This window comes from Rhinopithecus roxellana, chromosome 17, assembly GCF_007565055.1.
Source record: "Rhinopithecus roxellana isolate Shanxi Qingling chromosome 17, ASM756505v1, whole genome shotgun sequence".
NCBI classification, from domain to species: Eukaryota; Metazoa; Chordata; class Mammalia; order Primates; family Cercopithecidae; genus Rhinopithecus; species Rhinopithecus roxellana.
In genome coordinates, this window is record NC_044565.1 from 8,566,801 (window position 1) to 8,591,595 (window position 24,795).

A 24,795-nucleotide genomic window follows, 5' to 3' on the forward strand; every position below is an offset into this window, starting at 1 on the left:
GCAAGTTTGGCTTTCTCCTAGGATATTAATAGCATATGGCCTTGGACCCAACTCAGCATTTCTGGTCATTAGCAGCAATTTAGTGACAAAGAACCTGGGCCTCTTTAGTGAAATCATTCATCGTAATGGATTCCCTGTGGATCTATGTTCTTTTGTTGATTCAGACTTTAAAAACTTAAGGCCAAATCAAAATAATATTGGGCTAGATTATTAGGTCTGCGGGCACCAGTGTGTGACTTTTGCTTTAAAGCTGTGCTTACCTCTGTGAGCAGTTAGGGATATTATTTGTTCCTTTGGAAAACTTAAATTGGGTATTTCTTAAGTGCTGATTTGGGGAGTGGTAGGAATGGTGAGTTGAAAAAGGTGAAATCCTGTTCTGCTGGCTCTTATAATCAAGCAGACTATTGAGTGATGCGGCATTTGTTTAAAATCACACTTTACTGTTTATTAGATTTTCTTATGTGTTATTTAATCATGTCAACTGCAGATGTGAGATAATTTAGCTGCTAAACCGTAGAGGTAGACCTGGACCCAAATCTGCTGATTCAGTGCTCTGGGCTGTCTCCACTTCATCACCCTCATTGGCAAATAGTCGATTGGGCAGGTTGTTCAAAGCATGCCCTCAGCTTCTAGACCCTCCCATTCATGCCATGTCCAGATGACGTCTCCCTGTCCACAGTGCTTCCTCTCAGATGCATTTGGATGGAATTATGCCTGGCCTGAATGGGAACCTTGTCTGCTTTCTAGGTTTCTTCCAGACACAGGGTAATGTTTCTAGAGTCCATTCACTAGGAGCAGCATGATGGGACTGGGGATGTCCCTTTAAAAATTAAAAGTTAAGTTTCTCTTTAAGTGCCAGGATTGAGTGAATTTGGGATTCCTGTATGTGACCTTAGTTCCCAAACTGAGATTTTTGTCTTACTCCTGTGTTCCTTTGCTTCCTTCCTATCTGCAGAGGCTGCCTGACCCAGGAGAAGATTGTGGCTGGCTATGCTAGTCGCTTCATTGTGATCGCTGATTTCAGGTAGTTTCTGGTGTCTGAACTGCCACTGAAGAGGTAGATTGGAGCCCCAAGCCTCATCCTCATTTTTGTGAAGGAGGAAATGGAGAGCTGCAGGGACTCTCTGACTTTCTGAGACTGATTGCTAGGACTTAGTACAGTGTCTGGGAGACCTTATGTTCTGCTTCTAGGCTGAAGGTAGATGTTGCTAATCACACCACTGTTATCTGCAGCCAGGATCTCTAGCATTGTTTCACGTGTTCAGCGGAACAGGGAAACAGTTTTCACCCTTTTAGCAGAGCATGCTGTCATGTGTCATGTCACTCACTGGATCCTCACAAGGAGCCTCAGGGTGTGCCCTGCCCACGGGCAGTGACTCAGCATGCCCTGCTTCTTCTCAGGTCAGGGTTTGCCGCAGGTGACTGGTGTCATTGGTAGTCTTTGACCAGGCTCTCAGATGCTCCTTCAAGGAATCTGGTCAAAAGCACTGTGCTGAGCATGTTAATTTCAAATATGTGTATGTGTGTATTTACTTGTGAAATATAGCCACAGGATGAGCATAAATATTAAACACCTACATACCTACAAGCCAGCAATATCAGATTTTAACATTTTTGTCATATGTATTTCAAATAGCTCTTTTCCTATATAGTGAAACAGCTAATTCATTTGAAGCCCTGTGTATACTGCCTCTGATCACTTTCCTTGCCTTGCTACCATCTAATTAACCCCATTCCTGAATTTGGTGTTTGCCTGTACTATTGAGCTTATTTACTTTTATTGCACTTTTTGACTCCTCCTTTCCAGGAAAGATTCGAATAATCTCGGGGATCAGTGGCACAAGGGAATCCCCATCGAGGTCATCCCAATGGCTTATGTCCCAGTGAGCCGAGCTGTGAGCCAGAAGTTTGGGGGTGTAGTTGAACTTCGAATGGCTGTCAACAAGGCTGTGAGTGGCCTGGTTGGGCCGGGGGTGTCCTGGGTGCACTCAGGTTTTCAGTGTGGTGTGCTCCCTTCTGTTCCAGTTAGGTCCTCTGTGCCTCCACCAGGCAATTGGCTTTTATTTATTTTTAATTGATGTATTTGTTTATTTTCAGAGAGTTGGCCCTGTTAGTTTCTGCATTCAAACTCTTGTAGACAAGACCACACTTAATACAGTGCATCTCCCTTGTACAGATAGGGGAATGATTCTCTGTGCCTCACGTTCTGCCATCCCACAGGTGATCTGACCTTTGTGCCTGAGGCCTGGAACACCCTGATTGGCAGCTGTGAAACACTGGCTTTGGGAACCCGTTAGAAGCAGAACGTTTTTTAGGTTCCATGGTGTAACTTCTTTTCTCCCTCTTCTTTCCTCTCATTCTGTGGTTAAATGTGACAAGAAGTAGAATTTCCTGGGTTGTGTGAACTCTTCCCCAGGAACACACTCCAGATGGTCCAGATTTTTCGTGTTTCTCTTTAGCTTCTAAAGTGGATTGCACAGAACTTTTCCCTCTTTTTGTACTTAAATAAGCAAGCAAAGAGCAATCCAGAAGCTAACCACAGTTACATGTGTAACTACATAAACAGTTTGGAGGATAGCGAAAAGATCTGTCACCCTACCCTGATACATTTTTATTTTAATATACTTTGTCCCCAGTGTTTCTGTGACTTTAAAAAAAAACAGTAGTTCTGTTCCTAGTGGTTGTACAGTGCTCTGACTGACGTTCATATTGTTGGCGCATGAAAGAAATGCAGCACGAAATGGAGAAGTCATTCGACCTTCACCCTGTCAGAGTTCTTATTTGAAAGCCACGTTGCTGCTAGTGTTCTTATTGTCTTTTGGACTCTGTTTCTTGCCCTTTTTCTTATTAGCCCAGTAGTAACTTAAGGAAGCAGATAAGAGCAATAAATTTTGGACTAAAGGAAGTAAGAACAATGAACCAGAAATCAGATAGGAATGTGGTGATAATTGTGACATGTTCACATAGTCATAGTGGGAGCTCATGTGAATAAAAATAGCTTGATACATTTGTTAAGAGGCTTGTATTCTCTCTCTCTCAAAAAAAAAAAAAAAAAAAGAAAAAAAAGACTACATTCTAAGTCTTTCTGATTTCAAAGCTCCTGCTTATTACCACTTCACAGCACACTTTCTAAGAAAGCATAAAGTGGGAGCTGGTTAAAATGCATACTTGTCTTTTGTTGTCCCCTCTACTTTCCTGTCCTTCTCTGCCTACCTGTATCTGCATCCTTGGTCATTGTGGAAAATTATCTTCTAGGGTCCTGTGGTGACAGATAATGGGAATTTTATCTTGGACTGGAAGTTTGACCGGGTACACAAATGGAGTGAAGTGAATACAGCTATCAAAATGATCCCAGGTAACATGAGTGGCATTCAACAGGCATGTACACACCCATGCCCTTCATAACTGGCCCCTACATCTGGCTAAGGAAGGCACAATGGACATGGGCTTTATAAGGCTTGGTTGGAAAGAAGAATTCCCTTTATACCATGTTTGGGTTTTTAACTTCACCTCCTTTGCCGTATTCCCTTCCCCCAACAATTGTTGCTTACCTAGCAGCTTTGTTGCTTGTGCATTTCACAGCCTGTTTGAGTTGGGATAGTCCTGAAGCTGATGGAAGTTCAGAGGGGACCTGCCTTGAAATAAGGCCATCATCTCTGTGTAGAATCTTTCCTTCCAGGAGCTGGACTGCAGCCTCTTTTTGTGGACTCTCTTAAGCAGGGGGGAAAATGACTCAGTTAATCCACATTCATTGGATGCATGCCAAAGGCAAGATGTTATGCTGTGTGTTACAGGGGATACTTCAGTTTGGAGGACTTGTAATCTGTCCTTAAGGAGAATTGATGTAAACCTGTGGAAATCTGTGTGTATGTGTAGAAGCCATGCCTACAAATAAGATAGAATGTGCTAAATTCTACTAGAGGAATACCAAGAGTCTAGAGTGCACAAAAAGGTTCTTTTTGGCAGAATGCGAGGATGTTTTATGGTGTAGAGGTGGTTTTTCACCCGTGCCTTGGCATAATATAAGTTAGACATGGTGCTAAGTGTCTAAAAATGTTTCCTTTGATTCCTACTTTGATGAGGTAGTTATAGAGGAGGACACTGGCTGAGGAAGGTTAAGCTGTTTGCCCAAAGACAGCACCAGGATGGGCACCCTAAGGTGTCTACCACTAGACCCCAAATGTTTAATGCTTACTTGCTGAAGCACCAGGTGAGGAGAGTCTGTGTGAAATGAACATTTAGAGCCTTAGGGAGCCTCTAATGCAGCTGTGCCAGGGAATGATGGAATAAGAGCCAGGATGGGGCCCTGCGTGAAGGATGGGTGGGCAGTGTATAGATGAGTTATGAGGCTGGAGCCCTAGTCCAGGCTAGAGGAGGTATCAAGGACTCGTACAAGGGGATTAAAAGGAAGAGGCAGTCTTGAGAGGTATCGGCTTCTTAGGATATTGCGAGACTAAGAGACTAACAGGGAATATTCCCTATCATGGAATATTCTTGGGCCGGAGCTGGCTGACAGGACCTTTCAGACCAGTTTAGTGGAGCAGACTATTCTGCATAAGGATCCTAACCCAGCTGTGCTCTGGCGTGTTACCTTTTAGCAGTTAGTTAACATCTCTGTGCCTGAGTTTCTTCCTATGTAGAAGGGGCTAGTTAATTCTAGTACCTACCTTATAAGGTTGTTGGGTGGATTAAATGAGTTAAAACAGTGCCCATTGCAGAAGGGAAAGTGTTTGTTGAATGAATAAATTCCTTGAAAGAAAGGTGCTATTGTTACTATTAATTAAATATACTAAGATTCTAAGATACACCTGTGCTAGTTGGGATTTAAAATAGTGTGAATATAAGGTGTGTAATGAAAAGCTAGTTCTTCCAGTTCTACTTTATTTATTTTTTGAGACAGGGTCTCGCTTTGTTACCCAGAAAGGAGTGCAGTGGTGTGATCATGGCTTACTGCAGCATTGACCTGGGCTCAAACAATTGTCCCATTTCAGCGTCCCCAGTAGGTGGGACTACAGACGCACACCACCACGACTGGCTAAGTTTTGAATTTTTTATAGAAACGGGATTTCACAATGTTGCCCAGGCTGGTCTTGAACTGGGCTCAGTATCTGCCTTGGCCTCCCAAAGTGCCAGGATCACAGGTGTGAGCCGCTGTGCCTGATGCTAATTCTACTTTAGTCTGTTATTTTATTTTAGTTTTTTATTGACAGTCTTTTACCATGTAACTCATCAAAAAGATGAGTTGGCTTATACTCATTTTCTTGGTTAGTGTTCTCTTTTTAATGGAAGAACTAAACAGCCAAGAAGGTAGGAGGAAGAGATTTGCAGATCACTGTTAGTAAAGTGGGAGAACTTGCCCTTGGTGATAGTGCAGACAAACCCAGGGCCCCAGGAGGAAAGGGCTCACCAATGTGGGTGCCGTATAGGTGGATTTCTTGCAGTGCCCACTAGGTGTCACTCTTGCTCCTGGTTAGACCTTTCTTGGCTTCTTAAGATTCTGAGATGTCCTTTGTAAGGAAATTTCCCTCATGTGTGATTCTTCAAACAAAAATATGTAGAAATTGCATCCTAAAGACGTTCAGAGTTTTGTTAGGAACTTAGAATGAGGAAAATGATAAAAGAGGCTAGCTATTAAATCATATAATGCGGTATCTACAGGACAGTCAGAGTGGTTTGCTGTATCTTTTCTCATTTTTTCTTTTCCTGATTGCGTCTATTAGATTCACGGCTGGACCAATATCAGGAGAAGAGAAGCAGGGCAAGTTTCCCTGTTTATCTCTGTTACCATGTGTATTCATACGCAGTATGTGAGGATGCTTAGAGAACAGCTCCCTTTAATGTTTTGTTGTGTTCCACCCAGAGCAGAGTGACTCTGAATGAAAGGACCGGGCTACTGGAGTTCTTTCCCCTAGGTTCACATTTAGCATCCTCTGCTCTTTCCACTATATTCGATCGGGCAGTTGGGGGAGGTCAGTCACACCCAGCATCTCAGTAATTGAAAGAGAAGTTGCTCTGAAGTCTTACCTTAGACTCCTGCCCATTCATCTCTGCTCTTTCTTTAAAGTCTTTTCTGAACCTGGTTTAACTGTCTTTTGGATCAGTGGAAGCTTTCTCCTTATATTGCAGACATTTTGAAAAGAACGGGTCTTGAGTGGCTCCTTTGCTCATCTTTGGAAGGATCCAGTTGTATAGGCACAGTTTGGTGCCAGGGACCTTTATTTGTGTTCAGCACCTCTTTGCTCTGTCTGTTGGCTTTTCGTCACTGGATCACTACTCCATTGTATTTGTTTATTGGGAGCTGTCTTTGGGAGTTTTTTTTTTTTTAATTTTTGAAATTATTTCAGTAGTTGTTGGGAAACGTGTGATGTTTGGCTACATGGATTAGTTCTTTAGTGGTGATTTCTGAGATTTAGTTGCACCCGTTACCCGAGCAACATACACTGTACCCAACGCGTAGTCTTTTCTCCCTCATCCCACTCCCACCCTTTCTCCCGAGTCCCGAGAGTCCATTGTATCATTCTTTTTTATTTATTTATTTATTTATTTATTTATTTATTTATTTTTATCATACTTCAAGTTCTAGGGTACATGTGCATAACGTGCAGGTTTGTTACATATGTATACTTGTGCCATGTTGGTGTGCTGCACCCATCAACTCGTCAGCACCCATCAATTCATTGTTTATATCATGTATAACTCCCCAATACAATCCCTCCCCCCTCCCCCCTCCACATAATAGGCCCCAGTGTGTGATGTTCCCCTTCCCGAGTCCAAGTGATCTCATTGTTCAGTTCCCACCTATAAGTGAGAACATGCGGTGTTTGGTTTTCTGTTCTTGTGATAGTTTGCTAAGAATGATGGTTTCCAGCTGCATCCATGTCCCCACAAAGGACGCAAACTCATCCTTTTTTATGGCTGCATAGTATTCCATGGGGTATATGTGCCACATTTTCTTAATCCAGTCTGTCACAGATGGACATTTGGGTTGATTCCAAGTCTTTGCTATTGTGAATAGTGCCGCAATAAACATACGTGTGCATGTGTCTTTGTAGTAGAATAATTTATAATCCTTTGGGTATATACCCAGTAGTGGGATGGCTGGGTCATATGGTACATCTAGTTCTAGATCCTTGAGGAATTGCCATACTGTTTTCCATAATGGTTGAACTAGTTTACAATCCCACCAACAGTGTAAAAGTGTTCCTATTTCTCCACATCCTCTCCAACACCTGTTGTTTCCTGACTTTTTAATGATTGCCGTTCCAACTGGTGTGAGATGGTATCTCATTGTGGTTTTGATTTGCATTTCTCTGATGGCGAGTGATGATGAGCATTTTTTCATGTGTCTGTTGGCTGTATGAATGTCTTCTTTTGAGAAATGTCTGTTCATATCCTTTGCCCACTTTTTGATGGGGTTGTTTTTTTCTTGTATATTTGTTTGAGTTCTTTGTAGATTCTGGATATTAGCCCTTTGTTAGATGAGTAGGTTGCAAAAATTTTCTCCCATTCTGTAGGTTGTCTGTTCACTCTGATGGTAGTTTCTTTTGCTGTGCAGAAGCTCTTTAGTTTAATTAGATCCCATTTGTCAATTTTGGCTTTTGCTGCCGTTACTTTTGGTGTTTTAGACATGAAGTCCTTGCCCATGCCTATGTCCTGAATGGTCCTACCTAGATTTTCTTCTAGGGTTTTTATGGTATTAGGTCTAACATTTAAGTCTCTAATCCATCTTGAATTAATCTTCATATAAGGAGTAAGGAAAGGATCCAGTTTCAGCTTTCTACTTATGGCTAGCCAATTTTCCCAGCACCATTTATTAAATAGGGAATCCTTTCCCCATTTCTTGTTTCTCTCAGGTTTGTCAAAGATCAGATGTCTGTAGATGTGTGGTATTATTTCTGAGGGCTCTGTTCTGTTCCATTGGTCTATATCTCTGTTTTGGTACCAGTACCATGCTGTTTTGGTTACTGTAGCCTTGTAGTATAGTTTGAAGTCAGGTAGCGTGACACCTCCAGCTTTGTCCTTTTGACTTAGGATTGTCTTGGCAATGCGGGCTCTTTTTTGGTTCCATATGAACTTTAAAGCAGTTTTTTCCAATTCTGTGAAGAAACTCATTGGTAGCTTGATGGGGATGGCATTGAATCTGTAAATAACCTTGGGCAGTATGGCCATTTTCACGATATTGATTCTTCCTATCCATGAGCATGGTATGTTCTTCCATTTGTTTGTGTCCTCTTTGATTTCACTGAGCAGTGGTTTGTAGTTCTCCTTGAAGAGGTCCTTGACATCCCTTGTAAGTTGGATTCCTAGGTATTTGATTCTCTTTGAAGCAATTGTGAATGGAAGTTCATTCCTGATTTGGCTCTCTGTTTGTCTGTTACTGGTGTATAAGAATGCTTGTGATTTTTGCACATTAATTTTGTATCCTGAGACTTTGCTGAAGTTGCTTATCAGCTTAAGGAGATTCTGGGCTGAGACAATGGGGTTTTCTAAATATACAATCATGTCATCTGCAAACAGGGACAATTTGACTTCTTCTTTTCCTAACTGGATACCCTTGATTTCTTTCTCTTGCCTGATTGCCCTAGCCAGAACTTCCAACACTATGTTGAATAGGAGTGGTGAGAGAGGGCATCCCTGTCTCGTACCAGTTTTCAAAGGGAATTTTTCCAGTTTTTGCCCATTCAGTATGATATTAGCTGTGGGTTTGTCATAAATAGCTCTTATTATTTTGAGGTACGTTCCATCAATACCGAATTTATTGAGCGTTTTTAGCATGAAGGGCTGTTGAATTTTGTCAAAGGCCTTTTCTGCATCTATTGAGATAATCATGTGGTTCTTGTCTTTGGTTCTGTTTATATGCTGGATTACGTTTATTGATTTGCGAATGTTGAACCAGCCTTGCATCCCAGGGATGAAGCCCACTTGATCATGGTGGATAAGCTTTTTGATGTGCTGCTGAATCCGGTTTGCCAGTATTTTATTGAGGATTTTTGCATCGATGTTCATCAGGGATATTGGTCTAAAATTCTCTTTTTTTGTTGTGTCTCTGCCAGGCTTTGGTATCAGGATGATGTTGGCCTCATAAAATGAGTTAGGGAGGATTCCCTCTTTTTCTGTTGATTGGAATAGTTTCAGAAGGAATGGTACCAGCTCCTCCTTGTACCTCTGGTAGAATTCAGCTGTGAATCCATCTGGTCCTGGACTTTTTTTAGTGGGTAGGCTATTAATTGTTGCCTCAATTTCAGAGCCTGCTATTGCTCTTTTCAGGGATTCAACTTCTTCCTGGTTTAGTCTTGGGAGAGTGTAAGTGTCCAGGAAATTATCCATTTCTTCCAGATTTTCTAGTTGATTTGCGTAGAGGTGTTTATAGTATTCTCTGATGGTAGTTTGTATTTCTGTGGGGTCGGTGGTGATATCCCCTTTATCATTTTTTATTGCGTCTATTTGATTCCTCTCTCTTTTCTTCTTTATTAGTCTTGCTAGCGGTCTGTCAATTTTGTTGATCTTTTCAAAAAACCAACTCCTGGATTCATTGATTTTTTGGAGGGTTTTTTGTGTCTCTATCTCCTTCAGTTCTGCTCTGATCTTAGTCATTTATTGCCTTCTGCTAGCTTTTGAATGTGTTTGCTCTTGCCTCTCTAGTTCTTTTAATTGTGATGTTAGAGTGTCAATTTTAGATCTTTCCAGCTTTCTCTTGTGGGCATTTAGTGCTATAAATTTCCCTCTACACACTGCTTTAAATGTGTCTCAGAGATTCTGGTATGTTGCATCTTTGTTCTCATTGATTTCAAAGAACATCTTTATTTCTGATTTCATTTTGTTATGTACCCAGTAGTCATTCAGGAGCAGGTTGTTCAGTTTCCATGTAGTTGAGCGGTTTTGATTGAGTTTCTTAGTCCTGAGTTCTAGTTTGATTGCACTGTGGTCTGAGAGAGAGTTTGTTATAATTTCTGTTCTTTTACATTTGCTTAGGAGTGCTTTACTTCCAATTATGTGGTCAATTTTGGAATAAGTGCGATGTGGTGCTGAGAAGAATGTATATTCTGTTGATTTGGGGTGGAGAGTTCTATAGATGTCTATTAGGTCCGCTTGGTGCAGAGATGAGTTCAATTCCTGGATATCCTTGTTAACTTTCTGTCTCGTTGATCTGTCTAATGTTGACAGTGGAGTGTTGAAGTCTCCCATTATTATTGTATGGGAGTCTAAGTCTCTTTGTAAGTCTCTAAGGACTTGCTTTATGAATCTGGGTGCTCCTGTATTGGGTGCATATATATTTAGGAGAGTTGGCTCTTCCTGTTGAATTGATCCCTTTACCATTATGTAATGGCCTTCTTTGTCTCTTTTGATCTTTGATGGTTTAAAGTCTGTTTTATCAGAGACTAGGATTGCAACCCCTGCTTTTTTTTGTTTTCCATTTGCTTGGTAGATCTTCCTCCATCCCTTTATTTTGAGCCTATGTATGTCTCTGCATGTGAGATGGGTCTCCTGAATACAGCAGACTGATGGGTCTTGACTCTTTATCCAGTTTGCCAGTCTTTGTCTTTTCATTGGAGCATTTAGTCCATTAACATTTAAGGTTAATATTGTTATGTGTGAACTTGATCCTGCCATTATGATATTAACTGGTTATTTTGCTTGTTAGTTGATGCAGTTTCTTCCTAGCCTCGATGGTCTTTACATTTTGGCATGTTTTTGCAATGGCTGGTACCAGTTGTTCCTTTCCATGTTTAGGGCTTCCTTCAGGGTCTCTTGTAAGGCAGGCCTGGTGGTGACAAAATCTCTAAGCATTTGCTTATCTGTAAAGGATTTTATTTCTCCTTCACTGATGAAACTTAGTTTGGCTGGATATGAAATTCTGGGTTGAAAATTCTTTTCTTTAAGAACGTTGAATATTGGCCCCCACTCTCTTCTGACTTGTAGAGTTTCTGCCGAGAGATCTGCTGTTAGTCTGATGGGCTTCCCTTTGTGGGTAACCCGACCTTTCTCTCTGGCTGCCCTTAAGATTTTTTCCTTCATTTCAACTTTGGTGAATCTGGCAATTATGTGTCTTGGAGTTGCTCTTCTGGAGGAGTATCTTTGTGGCGTTCTCTGTATTTCCTGAGTTTGAATGTTGGCCTGCCCTACTAGGTTGGGGAAGTTTTCCTGGATGATATCCTGAAGATTGTTTTCCAACTTGGTTCCATTTTCCCCCTCACTTTCAGGCACCCCAATCAGACGTAGATTTGGTCTTTTTACATAATCCCATACTTCTTGCAGGCTTTGTTCATTTCTTTTTCTTCTTTTTTCTTTTGATCCCTCTTCTCGCTTCATTTCATTCATTTGATCCTCAATCGCTGATACTCTTTCTTCCAGTTGATCGAGTCGGTTACTGAAGCTTGTGCATTTGTCACGTATTTCTCGTGTTATGGTTTTCATCTCTTGTCATTTCGTTTATGACCTTCTCTGCATTAATTAGTCTAGCTGTCAATTCTTCCACTCTTTTTTCAAGATTTTTAGTTTCTTTGCTCTGGGTACGTAATTCCTCCTTTAGCTCTGAGAAGTTTGGTGGACTGAAGCCTTCTTCTCTCATCTCGTCAAAGTCATTCTCTGACCAGCTTTGATCCATTGCTGGCGATGGGCTGCGCTCCTTTGCAGGGGGAGATGTGCTCTTATTTTTGGAATTTCCAGCTTTTCTACCCTGCTTTTTCCCCATCTTTGTGGTTTTATCTGCCTCTGGTCTTTGATGATGGTGACGTACTGATGGGGTTTTGGTATAGGTGTCCTTCCTGTTTGATAGTTTTCCTTCTGACAGTCAGGACCCTCAGCTATAGGTCTGTTGGAGATTGCTTGAGGTCCACTCCAGACCCTGTTTGCCTGGGTATCAGCAGCAGAGCTTGCCGAAGATAGAATATTGCTGAACAGCGAGTGTACCTGTCTGATTCTTACTTTGGAAGCTTCCTCTCAGGGGTGTACTCCACCCTGTGAGGTGTGGGGTGTCAGACTGCCCCTAGTGGGGGATGTCTCCCAGTTAGGCTACTCAGGGGTCAGGGACCCACTTGAGCAGGCAGTCTGTCCGTTCTCAGATCTCAACCTCCGTGTTGGGAGATCCACTGCTCTCTTCAAAGCTGTCAGAGTCGTTCGTGTCTGCACAGGCCTTTGCTGCTTCCCCTGTTGTTTTTTAGCTGTGCTCTGTCCCCAGAGGTGGAGTCTACAGAGACAGGCAGGTTTCCTTGAGCTGCTGTGAGCTCCACCCAGTTCGAGCTTCCCAGCGGCTTTGTTTACCTACTTAAGCCTCAGCAATGGCGGGCGCCCCTCCCCCAGCCTCGCTGCTGCCCTGCGGTTAGATCGCCGCAGACTGCTGTGTTAGCAATGAGGGAGGCTCCGTGGGCGTGGGACCCTCCTGACCAGGTGTGGGACATATTCTCCTGGTGTGCCAGTTTGCTTAAAGCGCAGTATTGGGGTGGGAGTTACCGATTTTCCAGGTGTTGTGTGTCTCAGTTCCCCTGGCTAGGAAAAGGGATTCCCTTCCCCCTATGCGCTTCCCAGGTGAGGCGATGCCTTGCCCTGCTTCAAGTCTCGCTGGTCCGGCTGCAGCAGCTGACCAGCACCGATTGTCCGGCACTCCCCAGTGAGATGACCCCAGTACCTCAGTTGAAAATGTCGCTCACCCTGGGAGTTGGAGACTGGAGCTGTTCCTATTCGGCCATCTTGCTCCGCCCCTCCCATTGTATCATTCTTATACCTTTGTGTCCTCATAGCTTAAGCTCCCAGTTTTAAGTCAGAACATACGATGTTTGGGTTTCCATCTCTGAGTTACTTCACTTGGAATAATAGTCTCCAACTCCATCCAGGTTGCTGTGAATGCCATTATTTCATTCCTTTTTATGGCTGAGTAATATTCCATGCTGTGTGTGTGTGTGTGTGTGTGTGTGTATGCATGTATCACATTTTCTTTATCCACTCATTGGTTGATAGACATTTAGGCTGGTTCCATATTGTTGCAATTGCAAGTTGTGCTGTTATCAACATGTGTGTACAAATGTCCTTTTCATATAATGACTTCTTTTCCTCTGGGTAGATACCCACTAGTGTAATTGCTGGATCAGATGGTAGTTCTACTTTTGAGTTTTTTAAAGAATCTTCACACTGTTTTCCATAGTGGTTGTACTAGTTTACATTCCCACCAGCAGTGTGGAAGTATTCCCTTTTCACTGCATCCAAGCCAACATCTATTATTTTTTGATTCTTGCGGGAGTAAGGTGGTATCACATCGTGGTTTTGATTTGCATTTCCCTGATCATTAGTAATGTTGAGCATTTTTTCATATGTTTGTTGGTCATTTGTATGTCTTCTTTTGAGAATTGTCTGTTCATGTCCTTGGCCCAATTTTTGATGGGATTTTTTTTTCTTGCTAATTTGAGTTCCTTATATATTCTAGATATTAGTCCTTTTTCAGATGTGTAGATTGTGGAAATTTTCTCCCACTCTGTGGATTGTCTGTTTACTCTGCTTAACTGTTCCTTTTGCTGTGCAGAAGCTCCCTATTTTAATTAAGTCCCACCTATTTATCTTTGTTTATGTTCCATTTGCTTTTGGGTTCTTCGTCATGAAATCTTTGCCTAAGCCAGTATCTAGAAGGGTTTTTTCAATGTTGTCCTCTAGAGTTTTTATAGTTTCAAGTCTTCAGTTTAAGTCTTTGATCCATCTTGATTTGAGTTTTTGCGTAAGAGATGAGGATCCAGTTTCATTCTTCTACATGTGGCTTGCCAGTTATCCCAGCACCGTTTGTTGAATAGGGTGTCCTTTCCCCCTTGATGTTTTTGTTTGCTTTGTTGAAGATCAATTGGCTGTAAGTATTTGACTTTATTTCTGGCTTCTCTATTCTATTCCATTGGTCTATATGCATGTTTTTATACCAGTACCATGCTGTTTGGTGACTATGACCTTCTAGTGTAGTTTGAAGTCAGGTAATATAATGCCTCCAGATGTGTTCTTTTTGCTTAGTCTTGCTTTGGCTATGTGGGCTCTTTGTTTTTCCATATGAATTTTAGGATTGTTTTTTCTAGTTCTGTGCAGAATGATGGCAGTGTTTTGATGGGAATGGCACTGAATTTGTAGATTGCTTTTGGCAGTATATGGTCATTTTCACAATACTGATTCTACCCATCCATGAGCATGGGATGTGTCCCATTTGTTTGTGTTGTCTGTGGTTTTTTTCAGCAGTGTTTTGTAGTTTTCCTTGTAGAGATCTTTCACCTCCTTGATTGGGGGTATACTTCTAAGTATTTTATTTTTTTTGCAGCTGTCATAAAAGGGGTTGAGTTCTTAATTTGATTCTCTACTTGGTTGCTGTTGGTGTATAGCAGTGCCACTGATTTGTGCATATTGATTTTGTATCCTGAAATTTTACTGAATTCATTTATCAGATCTAAGAGCTTTTTGGATGAGTCCTGAGGGTTTTCTAGGTATATATGATCTTATTATTACTGAAGAGCAATCTTTTGACTTCCTCTTTACTGATTTGGATGCCCTTTCTTCATCTTGTCTGATTGCTCTGGCTAGGACTTCAGTAGTGTGTTGAATAGAAGTGTTGAAAGTGGATATCCTTGTCTTGTTCCAGTTCTCAGGGGGAATGCTTTCAACTTTTCCCCCTTCAGTATAATACTGGCTGTAGGTTTGTCATAGGTGGCTTTTATTACCTTTAGGTATGTCCCCTCTATGTTGATATTGCTGAGGGTTTTAAAAATAAAGGGATGCTAGATTTTGACAGATGCTTTTTCTGCATCTATTGAGATGATCATATGATTTTTGTTTTTAATTGTTTGTGTGTTCTATCACATTTGTTGACTTGCATATGTTAAACCATCCCTGCATCCCTTGTATGAAACCCACTCGATTATGGTGTATTATCTTTTTGATATGCTGTTGGATTTGGTTAGCTAGTATTTTGTTGAGAATTTTTGCATATATCCATCAGGGATATTGGTCTGTAGTTTTCTTTGTTATGATCTTTCCTGGTTTTGGTATTAGGGTAATACTGGCTTCATAGAATGATTTAGAGAGGATTCCCTTTTTTTTTTCCATCTTTTGGAATAGTTTCAATAGGATTGCTACCAATTCTTTGAATGTCTGATAGAATTCAGCTGTGAATCCATTTGGTTCTGGACTGTTTTTTTGTTGGCAGATTTTAAAATTACTGTTTCAGTGTCGCTGCTTGTTATTGATTTGTTCATAGTTTCTGTTTTTTCCTGTTTTAATCTAAGAGGCTTGTATATTTCCAGATTTTCTAGTTCATGCACATACAGGTGTTCATAGTAGCCTTGAATGATCTTTTGTATTTCTGTGGTATTGGTTGTAATATCTCCCATTTCATTTGTAATTGAGCTTATTTGGATCTTCTCTCTTCTTTTCTTGGTTAATCTCACTATTGGTCTATCAATGTTATCTTTTCAAAGAACCAGCTTTTTGTTTCATTTATCTTTTTTGTATTTTTTGTTTCAATTTCCTTTAGTTCTGCTCTTAGTTATTTCTTTTCTTCTGCTGGGTTTGAGTGTGGTCTGTTTTTGTTTCTCTAGTTCCTTGAAGTGTGACCTCAGATTATCTATTTGTACTCTTTCAGAGTTTTTGGTTTAGGCATTTAAGGCTATGAGCTTTCCTCTTAGCACTGCTTTTGCTGTATCCCAGAGGTTTTGATAGGTTGTATCTATATTATTATTCAGTTCAAATAATTTTTAAATTTCCATCTTGATTGCGTTGTTGACCCAGAGATCATTCAGGAGCAGATTATTTAATTTCCATGTATTTTTGTAGTTTTGAGGGTTCCTTTTGGAGTTGATTTTCCAGTTTTATTCCACTGTGGTCTGCGAGAATACTTGATATAATTTAGATTTTTAAAAAATTTATTGAGACTTGTTTTGTAGCCTGTCATGTTGGAGAATGTTCCATGCTGATGAAAAGAACATATATTCTGTACTTGTTAGGTGGAATGTTCTGTAGATATCTGTTAAGTCCATTTGCTCTAGGGTATAGTTTAAGTCCATTATTTTTTTGTTGACTTTCTGTCTTGATGACCTGTCTAGTGCTGTCAGTGGAGTACTGAAGTTCCCCACTATTATTGTATTGCCATCTATGTCATTTTTTAGGTCTAGTAGTAACAGTTTTATAAATTTGCAAGCTCTAGTGTTAGGTGCATATATATTTAGGATTGTGATATTTTCCTGTTGGACTGATCTTTGTATCATTATATAATGTTCCTCTTTGTTTTTTCTAACTTGTTGCTTTAAAGTCTGTTTTGTCTGATAGAAGAATAGCTACTCCTGCTTGCTTTTGGTTTCTATTTGCATGGAATATCTTTTCCCACCCCTTTACAATAAGTTTATGTGAATCCTTATGTGTTAGGTGAGTCTCTTGAAGACAACAGATGCTTGGTTGGTAGATTTTTATGCATTCTGCCATTGTGTATCTTTTTATTTTTTTGAGGTGGAGTTTCACTCTTATTGCCCAGGCTGGAGTGCAATGGCATATTCTTGGCTCACTGCAACCTTCGCCTCTCAGGTTCAAGCGATTCTCCTGCCTCATCCTCCTGAGTAGCTGGGGTTACAGGTGCCCACCACCAAGCCTGGCTAACTTTTTTGTATTTTTAGTAGAGACAGGGTTTCACCATGTTGGCCAGGCTGGTCTCAAACTCCTGACCTCAGGTGATCCACCTGCCTTGGCCTCCCACTGAGCCCGGCCCATTGTGTACCTTTTAAGTAGAGCATTTAGGCAGTTTACATTCAGCGTTAATACTGAGATGTGAGGTACTGTTTTATTCATCATGGTAGTTGTCTCCTGGATACCTTGTTTTTTTTTGTACTGTGATACTGTTTCATAGGCCCTGTGAAATTTATGCTTTAAGGAGGTTCTATTTAGGTTTATTGTGAGTTTTGTATCAAGATTTAGAACTCATTTTAGCATTTCTTGTAGGGCTAGCTTGGTAGTGGCGAATTCTCTCAGCATTTGTTTGTCTGAAAATGACTGTATCTCTCCTTCATTTATGAAGTGTAGTTTTGCTGGATATTGGCTGATAATTAGTTTAAGGAGGCTAAAGATAAGACCCCAATCCCTTCTGGCTTGTAGGGCTTCTGCTGAGAAATCTGCTGTTAATTTGATAGGCTTTCTTTTATAGGTTACCTAATGCTTTTGCCTGACAGCTTTCAAGATTCTTTCCTTCGTCTTACTTTAGATGACCCGATGACTATATGCCTAGGTGGTGATCTTTTTGCAATGAATTTCCTGAGTGTTCTTCAAGCTTTTTTATTTGGATATCTAGATTTCTAGCAACACCAGGAAAGTTTTCCTCAGTTATTCCCTCAAATAAGCTTTCCAAACTTTTTGATTTCTCTCCTTCCTCAGGAACATCAGTTATTCTTATGTTTGGTTGTTTAACATAATCCCAAATTTCTTGGAGGCTTTGTTCATTTCTTTGATTTTTTTTCTTTGTCTTTCTTGGATTAGGTTAATTTGAAAGCCTTGTCTTCGAGCTCTGAAGTTCTTTTTTTCTACCTATTCTAGTCTGTTGTTGACATTTCCTAGTGTATTTTGCATTTCTCAAGTATGTCTTTCATTTCCAGAAGTTTGATTGTCTTTTCTTTATGACATCTGTTTCTCTGGAGTCTTTTAAAATTTTCTTTAAGTTGGTTTTCACCTTTCTCTGGTACCTCCTTGAGTAGCTAATAACCTTCTGAATTCTTTATCTGGCAATTTAGAGATTTCTTCTTGGTTTGGATCTGTTGCTGGAGAGCTAGTGTGATCTTTTGGAGGTGCTATAGAACCTTGTTTTGTCATATTACCAGAATTTGTTTTCTAGTTCCTTCTCATTTGAGTAGACTGTTTCATTGGAAAGATCTAGAACCCAAGGGCTACTGTTCAGATTCTTTTGTCCAATGGAGTGATCCCTTGATGGGGTGCTCTTCGTCTTCCCCTAAGGATAAGGATTCTTGAGAGCTGGACTGCAGTGGTTGTAGCCACCCAGTGGGGCTACCAGGCTCCAGGCTGGTACTGGTGAATGTCTGCAGAAAGTCCTGTGATGTGATCTGTCTTTAGGTCTCTGAGCTGTGGATACCAGCACCTGCTTTGGTGGAGGTAGCAGGAGAGTGAAGTGGACTCTGTGGGAGTCCCTGGTTGTATTTTTGTTTAGTACACTGATTTTCTTGAATGCTGATTTATGCTAGCAGTGAAGTCATGTGGACAGACTCAGGATCTCTGGTTAGACAGGATGTTGCAGGCAGTGGAATTAGCTGTTGTTTTCCCCTTTTTGGAGCAGGGTTGTTCTGTTACGAGTTTCTGTAGTGGCTTGAGTTGGTTGGCCTTCAGCCAGGAGGTGGTGCTTTCAAGAAAGCATCAGCTGCGGTAGTATAGTGGGGATACAAACTTGTCTGTGTTGGCCAGGATAAGAATTTTGGTTTCTTAGGTGATGGGCAGGGCCATAGAACTCCCAAGAGTTTATGTCTTTTGTCTTTGGTACCACGGCAGGTAGAGAAAAACCATCAGGTTAGGGCAGAGTTAGGTGGGTCTGAGTCAGACTTCCCTTGGGCGGAGCTTGCTGTGGCCACTGGGGAGGGGGTTGGAGGGTAGTTCTCAGGTCAATGGAGTTATGTTCCCAGGGGGATTATGGCTGCCTCTTCTGTGTCATACAGGCTGCCAGGGAAGTAGGAGAAAGCCAGCAGTGACAGACCCTACCCAGCTGCCACACAGCCAGCAAGGCCAGTTTCACTCCTGCCATGCCCCACCATGGTGAGCAGGGCTGAGATCTTGCCCAGGCTACAGGCCTCCCTACTGAGAAAGCAAGCAGGCCTCTCAGGCCTCGCCCCTCCTTGCCTGCCTGCACCTTCGGCTGTGGCTTCTTCATTTATATCTGCACTTCCCATTTGTCCCCTACCGGATTCTTCTCGGGAAAATTTGTGCTCAGTTGAAATTATTACAAAGTTCAGCTAGAAGCTTCCTTCACCCTGTGGCCCCTCCCCAGTTCCACTGGCTGCGTTTTCTTCCCCAAGGATCCCTGTGAGATAAAGCCAGGGATGGCTTCTCTGGGCTCAAGCTGGGAACTGGGAGTGTCTGCAGGGCTCTTCCTGCTGCTGTTTCTACTTTTATAGCTTGCTCAGCTCTCTAAATCCATTTCAGCTCTAGGTAGGGTTAAATCCGTCTTCTGTGATCTGGATTTTTCAGGTTCCCCAGTGGGGATGTATGTTCAGAAGCTGACTTTTCCCCCTCTCACACTTCGGGAACTCACAGTTTTTTGGCTGTCTTGTGGAGTTTACAGCAGCAAGCCACTTCTTTCAAAGGGTCTGTGAATTCTTTTGGTTTTCCTGGTATGTTCCTATGGCGGTTCTTGGAGCACAAGTTCACAATGTGCATCCCCACGCACTGTTTTGTCTGTCCAAGTGGGCGCTGCACATTAGTCCTGTCTCCTGTCCGCCATTTTCCTGCAAGCTTTCATTGTGTTTATCATTTTGAATTTGTGTAGTTTAAAATTATGAGTTAAAGAATGGCAAGTCCTCTTTGCCACTTTTCCAACCAACTAGTTACCCTACCTGGAGGCAGCCAGTGTTACCAAAATTGGGTGGCCTTTGAGATAGACGTTCATAAACACACAAATTGAAACTCCTCCCGCCCCACCCCTTTTTACACTAGTGATAGCCTGCTTTATACATGTTCTGTTTCCTGCTTTGCCTATCTTGGAGATTATTACACATTGGCTTAAAAAAGAGCTTTCTTGTTCCTTTTTCTTTTTTTCTGAATAACTGAATGTATTCCACTTTAGCTATGTAACATTATTACTTAACTGGATCACCACTAGTGATCATTTATGTTTGCAGATTTTTGCTAGCAGGGAATCACAGGATGAAAGGATTAATGTGTCTGTGATTTTTGTTAGATGGTACCACATTGCTGTCTGTAGCTTGTATTCACTTACTCTTCTACCAGCAGTGTGTGCAGGTGTCTGTTTCCATGCATACCTGGTTCATTATACCTTTTCTCTTACAGTTAAAGTGTTATATCATTGAAGTATGTGTGTGTATATGTAAATATTCTTGGTAAAGGTTGTGTGTAGTTGTTAATTTTCACTGCTGAATCATATTCCATCATCTGTATGTGTGTGAAAAAAAGTTTATATCTATTCTACTCTTTTAGTTTTTTCTCTTTCTTTATTTTCTTGGAGACAGGATCTTGCTCTGTCACCCAGGCTGGAGTATAGTGTCATAATCATGGCTCACTGCACCCTCTGCTCCTGGGCTCAGACGATCCTCCCACCTCAGCCTCCCGAGTAGCTGGGACTACAGGCATGTGCCGGCATGTTTGGCTAATTTTTGTGTTTTCTTGTAGAGCTGCCATCTCTATGCTATGTTGCCCAGACTGGTCTCAAACTCTTGGGCTCCATCAGCTCCATCTGGATCTCCACTGAACTCCTGGGCTTCATTCCCAAAGCGCTGGGATTATAGGCATGAGCCACCGTACCCAGCCTCTATTCTACTCTTGATGGACATTTGGGTATTATCAGTTTTTAGCTAACAGGAAAAGCGCCACTATGAACATCTTACACATGTCTTTTGATGACCATATGTATGCCTAACAGTGGTATACCTAGGAGTAGAATTGCTGAGTGGTTAGGTATGAATACGTTCAGCTTTGGAAGATGTATTTACAACATTTCCAAAGTGCTTTTGCCAGCTCAGCTTTCACCATCAATGTGTATGAGTGTCTTTGCATCCCAGCAAAATTTCATTACGCTCACTCCAGTGTGTGTGTAGTGATGTCTTGTAATGTTGATTTGTATTTCCTTTCAGTGAATGAATTTGAGCATCTTTTAAAATGTTTATTGGCCATTTTGGATAGCTTCTTTTATGAGGTACTTGTTCAGTCTTTTGCCCATTTTTCTATGGGGATTCTGTCTTTTTCTTGATGATTTATAAATTGTTTATATTTTTGATATGAGTCCTTTGTCAGGTATGTGCTTTGCCAATATTTCCTCCCATTCCGAGGAAATCTTTCAAGGCTGGTGGTGTGATTGAAAATAACTGGTAGTGGGGCTCCTTGGTTGGAGTAGTCATGGAGGGTCTCTAGAGGATGACTTGCCATCTGATATGTCTGAAGGACAGAGACGAGCCAGCCCCTTGAAGTGCTTGACAATGACTGGCCAGGCAGAGGGAACAGCATGAAAAAGGCCTCAGGGCAGGACAAAGCTTAGCATGTTTGGGTACAGTAAAAAGGCCAAAGTGGGAGGGGAGAAAGAGGTGGCAAGAAGAAATGAAGATAATCAGAATGTCTTTTCATTGCTGTGTGGGAGAGAAAGGCTTTAGATTTGTCATTCGTCCAATGCTGTGTATGACAGTTGCTTCTAGTGACCCTGCAGTCTTTGATTTTGCTTTGGGAGACTGAAACATTAATGTTTCTTTCTGTCCTTTGTCCTGCAGGTGTGGTGGACACAGGCCTATTCATCAACATGGCTGAGAGAGTCTACTTTGGGATGCAGGATGGCTCAGTGAACATGAGGGAGAAGCCTTTCTGTTGACCCTGCAAGGAGCAGAGTGTGTTCACCTTGAGTCTCCAGCCCACAGCCAAGGTGAACGTACCTCTCCAGGAGCCTTTGCCTTAATGTATCTCTGCCAGGGTGGACAACTGGTGGCGGAGGGGGGCGGGGAGGGAGAGTGGGAGGGGGAGTTAAATCGGTCTTATGAAGTATTGTTATTAAATGTCTTTTTAAAAAGAGAAATATAAACATATATTTTTACTATTAAAATATTCAGTTTTTTTAAATAAAGTAGAACTTGATTTCATGTTTTATATGAAATATTTACCAAAAAAAAAAAAAAAAAAAGGGAGAGCTGAACTGTATTTAAAACCTTTGACTTGAGTCTGCTGGTAAAGCTTCTGAATATTGGGTTTGCTGAGAAATAAAAATCAAAACTTCTTTAAGCTGGTAAAGTGAGGGTCCCAGCCAGCAGTGATCTCCTGATGCCTTACTAGAAACTTTGTTTACTTGTCTGCTACCCTCTGTTTTGTTTTTAGTTAGTTTTCATTGTGAGCACACATAATACCTAGTTACATCTTAAGATCAGGTTTATAAAACTGTGGAGTGGAGCCGTATGGTATGGAATGACTTGGAATGTAAGCTATCAGGGAGAAAATGTGGTTATACTTTTGCTAAGATCTGGGGGTTTCTTCATATCCCTGCTGTTGGAAGCAGTTGACCAGAAATGTTTGCCAGTACTGCCAAAGCACTGCTGTGAAATGTGAAGTACTTTGTTTTTTTGTTTTTAATGATTTTCTTTTTGTTGTTAATATTTTTTTCTGTTCTTTTGTTATTACTTGCATGGTTTGGCGTCAGAAGTCCTTACCTCTTTATATTGTCTGCAGGTTTAAATAAAACAGTGTGGTGCCATTTTGACTCTTTTGTCTTTATTGTAGAATTTAAATTTAAATGGCCACAGAAGGAAAGCCAAGATGGGAGGGGAATCAGTTTTGCCCACCCAGCCTACATCAGATCTGTGATAAGGGGTGGAATTCACTCAAGAAATCTTGAACCAAAGAATAGGTAACTACTTTCATTATTTCTGGGACAGCTGTCTTCCAGATAGGTCATTTATCTAAGGAAATACGCTGTAGCCTTTTGTCAGGCAAGGTATTAATTTTCGTCATCCATGAAGAGTAACACGGATGAACAAAAGTCACAAATTATCTCCACATTTTATATTAGTCAAGCCTTCTTTAGTCATGGAAGCTGATATGCAGCAAAACAGGTAACCTGAATTTCCTCATTAGCGCCCCCAACTCTGTAATCTGCAGACAATCTGCTTAATAAACAGCTCTCCAGAAAAGAGCCTCATAGACAGGGAAAGGAAAGGCCTGACCAGCTCAGTGAGCATTCTAGACAAGGCTCAAAGGAATCCATCCTGCTGTTAAAGGGTGTTGATGCTGAGAGCCCTGATTTCCCCTTGCTAACTTTGCAGGATACTTGAAACAGTCATTTCCCTCATTTTACCCTCTATTTTGATGCTTGGGTAATAATGATCAGACATGTTAGCATCTAAATTCTTGCTAAATCAAGTTGTAAAATAGAAGTTAATCAGGAGAGAAGGCATTAAAGATGCTTATTTCAGAATTCCCTCTTCACTTTTCAAGGTGCTCTTTAAAAATAGTTGCCTCACATATTGTTAGGAAATGTATTGTCAGGAGTACTTTATTTTCTTTTAATTTGGGTTATAATTTTTGCACAAAACGGGCACTACAACTTAGCTGAGATCTTGATAGAACTAATTTTCGAAATAATCTTTTAAAGCTCTTGTGGCATGGATTAAATTTAGGAATAAAGATAAACAACAAAGTTAAGCCGAATTTCTGAAAAACACCTGCATGCACCACATCACATGCAAATGTTCTGTGGGTTTCACAGGCATTCGCACCTGTGATGGATCTGAAGTTCCTTTGAATGTCAATGTTAGGTTTTCTTCTCTTGAAGAAAACAAAACACCTGCTCTGCTTTACACATGCAGCAAGGTACATTTTGACTAAAGATTCTTCATTAAAACTCATTAAATGCGATCTTTCTGGGGAGTTAGATGGAATAAGTTAGATGGAAAAAACAGTTTTTTTCATGTGACCCCCATGCCAGTACATGTGATTAATGATGAATCTCAGGGACAAGGGTGAGCTGCAAGTTTGGTTTTTGAGAAATGGTTATAACCAAGTTAAGCAGTCACACTTCTGGAAGGTATCAAAGGAGGAAAATCACTCTGATTTGAATAAAATCTATTCAATTTGGTTTCAGCTACAACCTCTCATTAAGTTTTTATATTCTTCATTGATCAGACTGTTTGAACTCCCATCATGGGCCAATTCCTAGTGGGCACTAGTGGGAGGGAGAGGATGGGACACAGATGAGTAAGATCCTCCTGTGCTCCAGGGGCTTCCAGCCTGGTCAGCCTGACAGGCACCTTGACAGAGGAATGATGTAGTGGAGGAACACAGTGGGCAGGTGGGCAGGAGGTGAGTCATGTATGGGGAAAGTGGCTGACAGATGACTCTGGTGACAGCTTCCTACGTGGAGCCTTTGCTGGCTTTGACTCCATTAAAGCACTTCTAATTAAAGTTAATAAGCCGTCAGTTGACGGCGGAGAAAGAGGCCTGAATAGGATAAGTCACTTGTCACAGACACAGCTAGTTAGTGACTGAGCCAGCCCTGGAACCCCTGGTCTTCAGGTTGGGGGTTTTGTAGTGTCTGGGAGGATATTCTTATGTTGGTCTCAAGAAGTGCCAGGGATGGTGTGTTGCGACTTTTTATGGGAAAATTCTAATGGAGACAGGCAAGTTCCACAGAAAAGCTAAGTTTGGAGTAATCGTTCCAAGAAGCTATCTTTTATTTCAGGGGCAGGGTTTTGCTTTGATGTACTATTTTAATTGAACTGTTATATTTCAGTAGTTTCAAATTTTATCCTAAAGTGGCAAGGAGGGGAAGCAGGGAGCTATCATATTTGAACTTGAATGTGTGCCAGGCACTATTTGAGTTTTTGCCCTGTTAGCTCACAACATCTTTATGGTGTTTTTGTTCTTATAATCTGCTGAGTGAGAAACTGAGGCTTAGTTTAAGTAACTTGTTCAGGTCACCCACTGGAAAGCAGACCAGCCAGACTTCTCTGGCTCTAGGCCTTATTCCTACTTCAAGGTGGTTATAGGGCTTGGAATAGTTTGTGTTCCTTAATTGTGTCCATAAGTTGTAACTTGAGTGACAAGTAATTTGTTAAAGTACTAGAGTTAGTGAATGGTTGGGTCGTGTGTGTA

General features: G+C 41.2%; 1 protein-coding gene across 3 annotated transcripts in view; it reads left to right on the forward strand.

The window, feature by feature from the left end:
• The window catches only part of RPIA (ribose 5-phosphate isomerase A), a 62,252-nt gene extending 39,847 nt beyond the window's left edge, over positions 1–22,405 (forward strand). For 2 of the 3 annotated variants that reach the window (XM_030921460.1, XM_030921461.1), the window contains exons 6-10: positions 956–1,024; positions 1,808–1,949; positions 3,256–3,355; positions 20,805–20,866; positions 21,432–22,405. In XM_030921460.1, the coding sequence (XP_030777320.1) occupies positions 956–1,024; positions 1,808–1,949; positions 3,256–3,355; positions 20,805–20,866; positions 21,432–21,503 (445 nt within the window). In that variant the 3' untranslated portion in view covers positions 21,504–22,405. The remainder of the gene's footprint in view (positions 1–955; positions 1,025–1,807; positions 1,950–3,255; positions 3,356–20,804; positions 20,867–21,431) is intronic. The other variant, XM_030921462.1, reaches the window with a different exon arrangement.
• Positions 22,406–24,795: the final 2,390 nt, after the last annotated feature.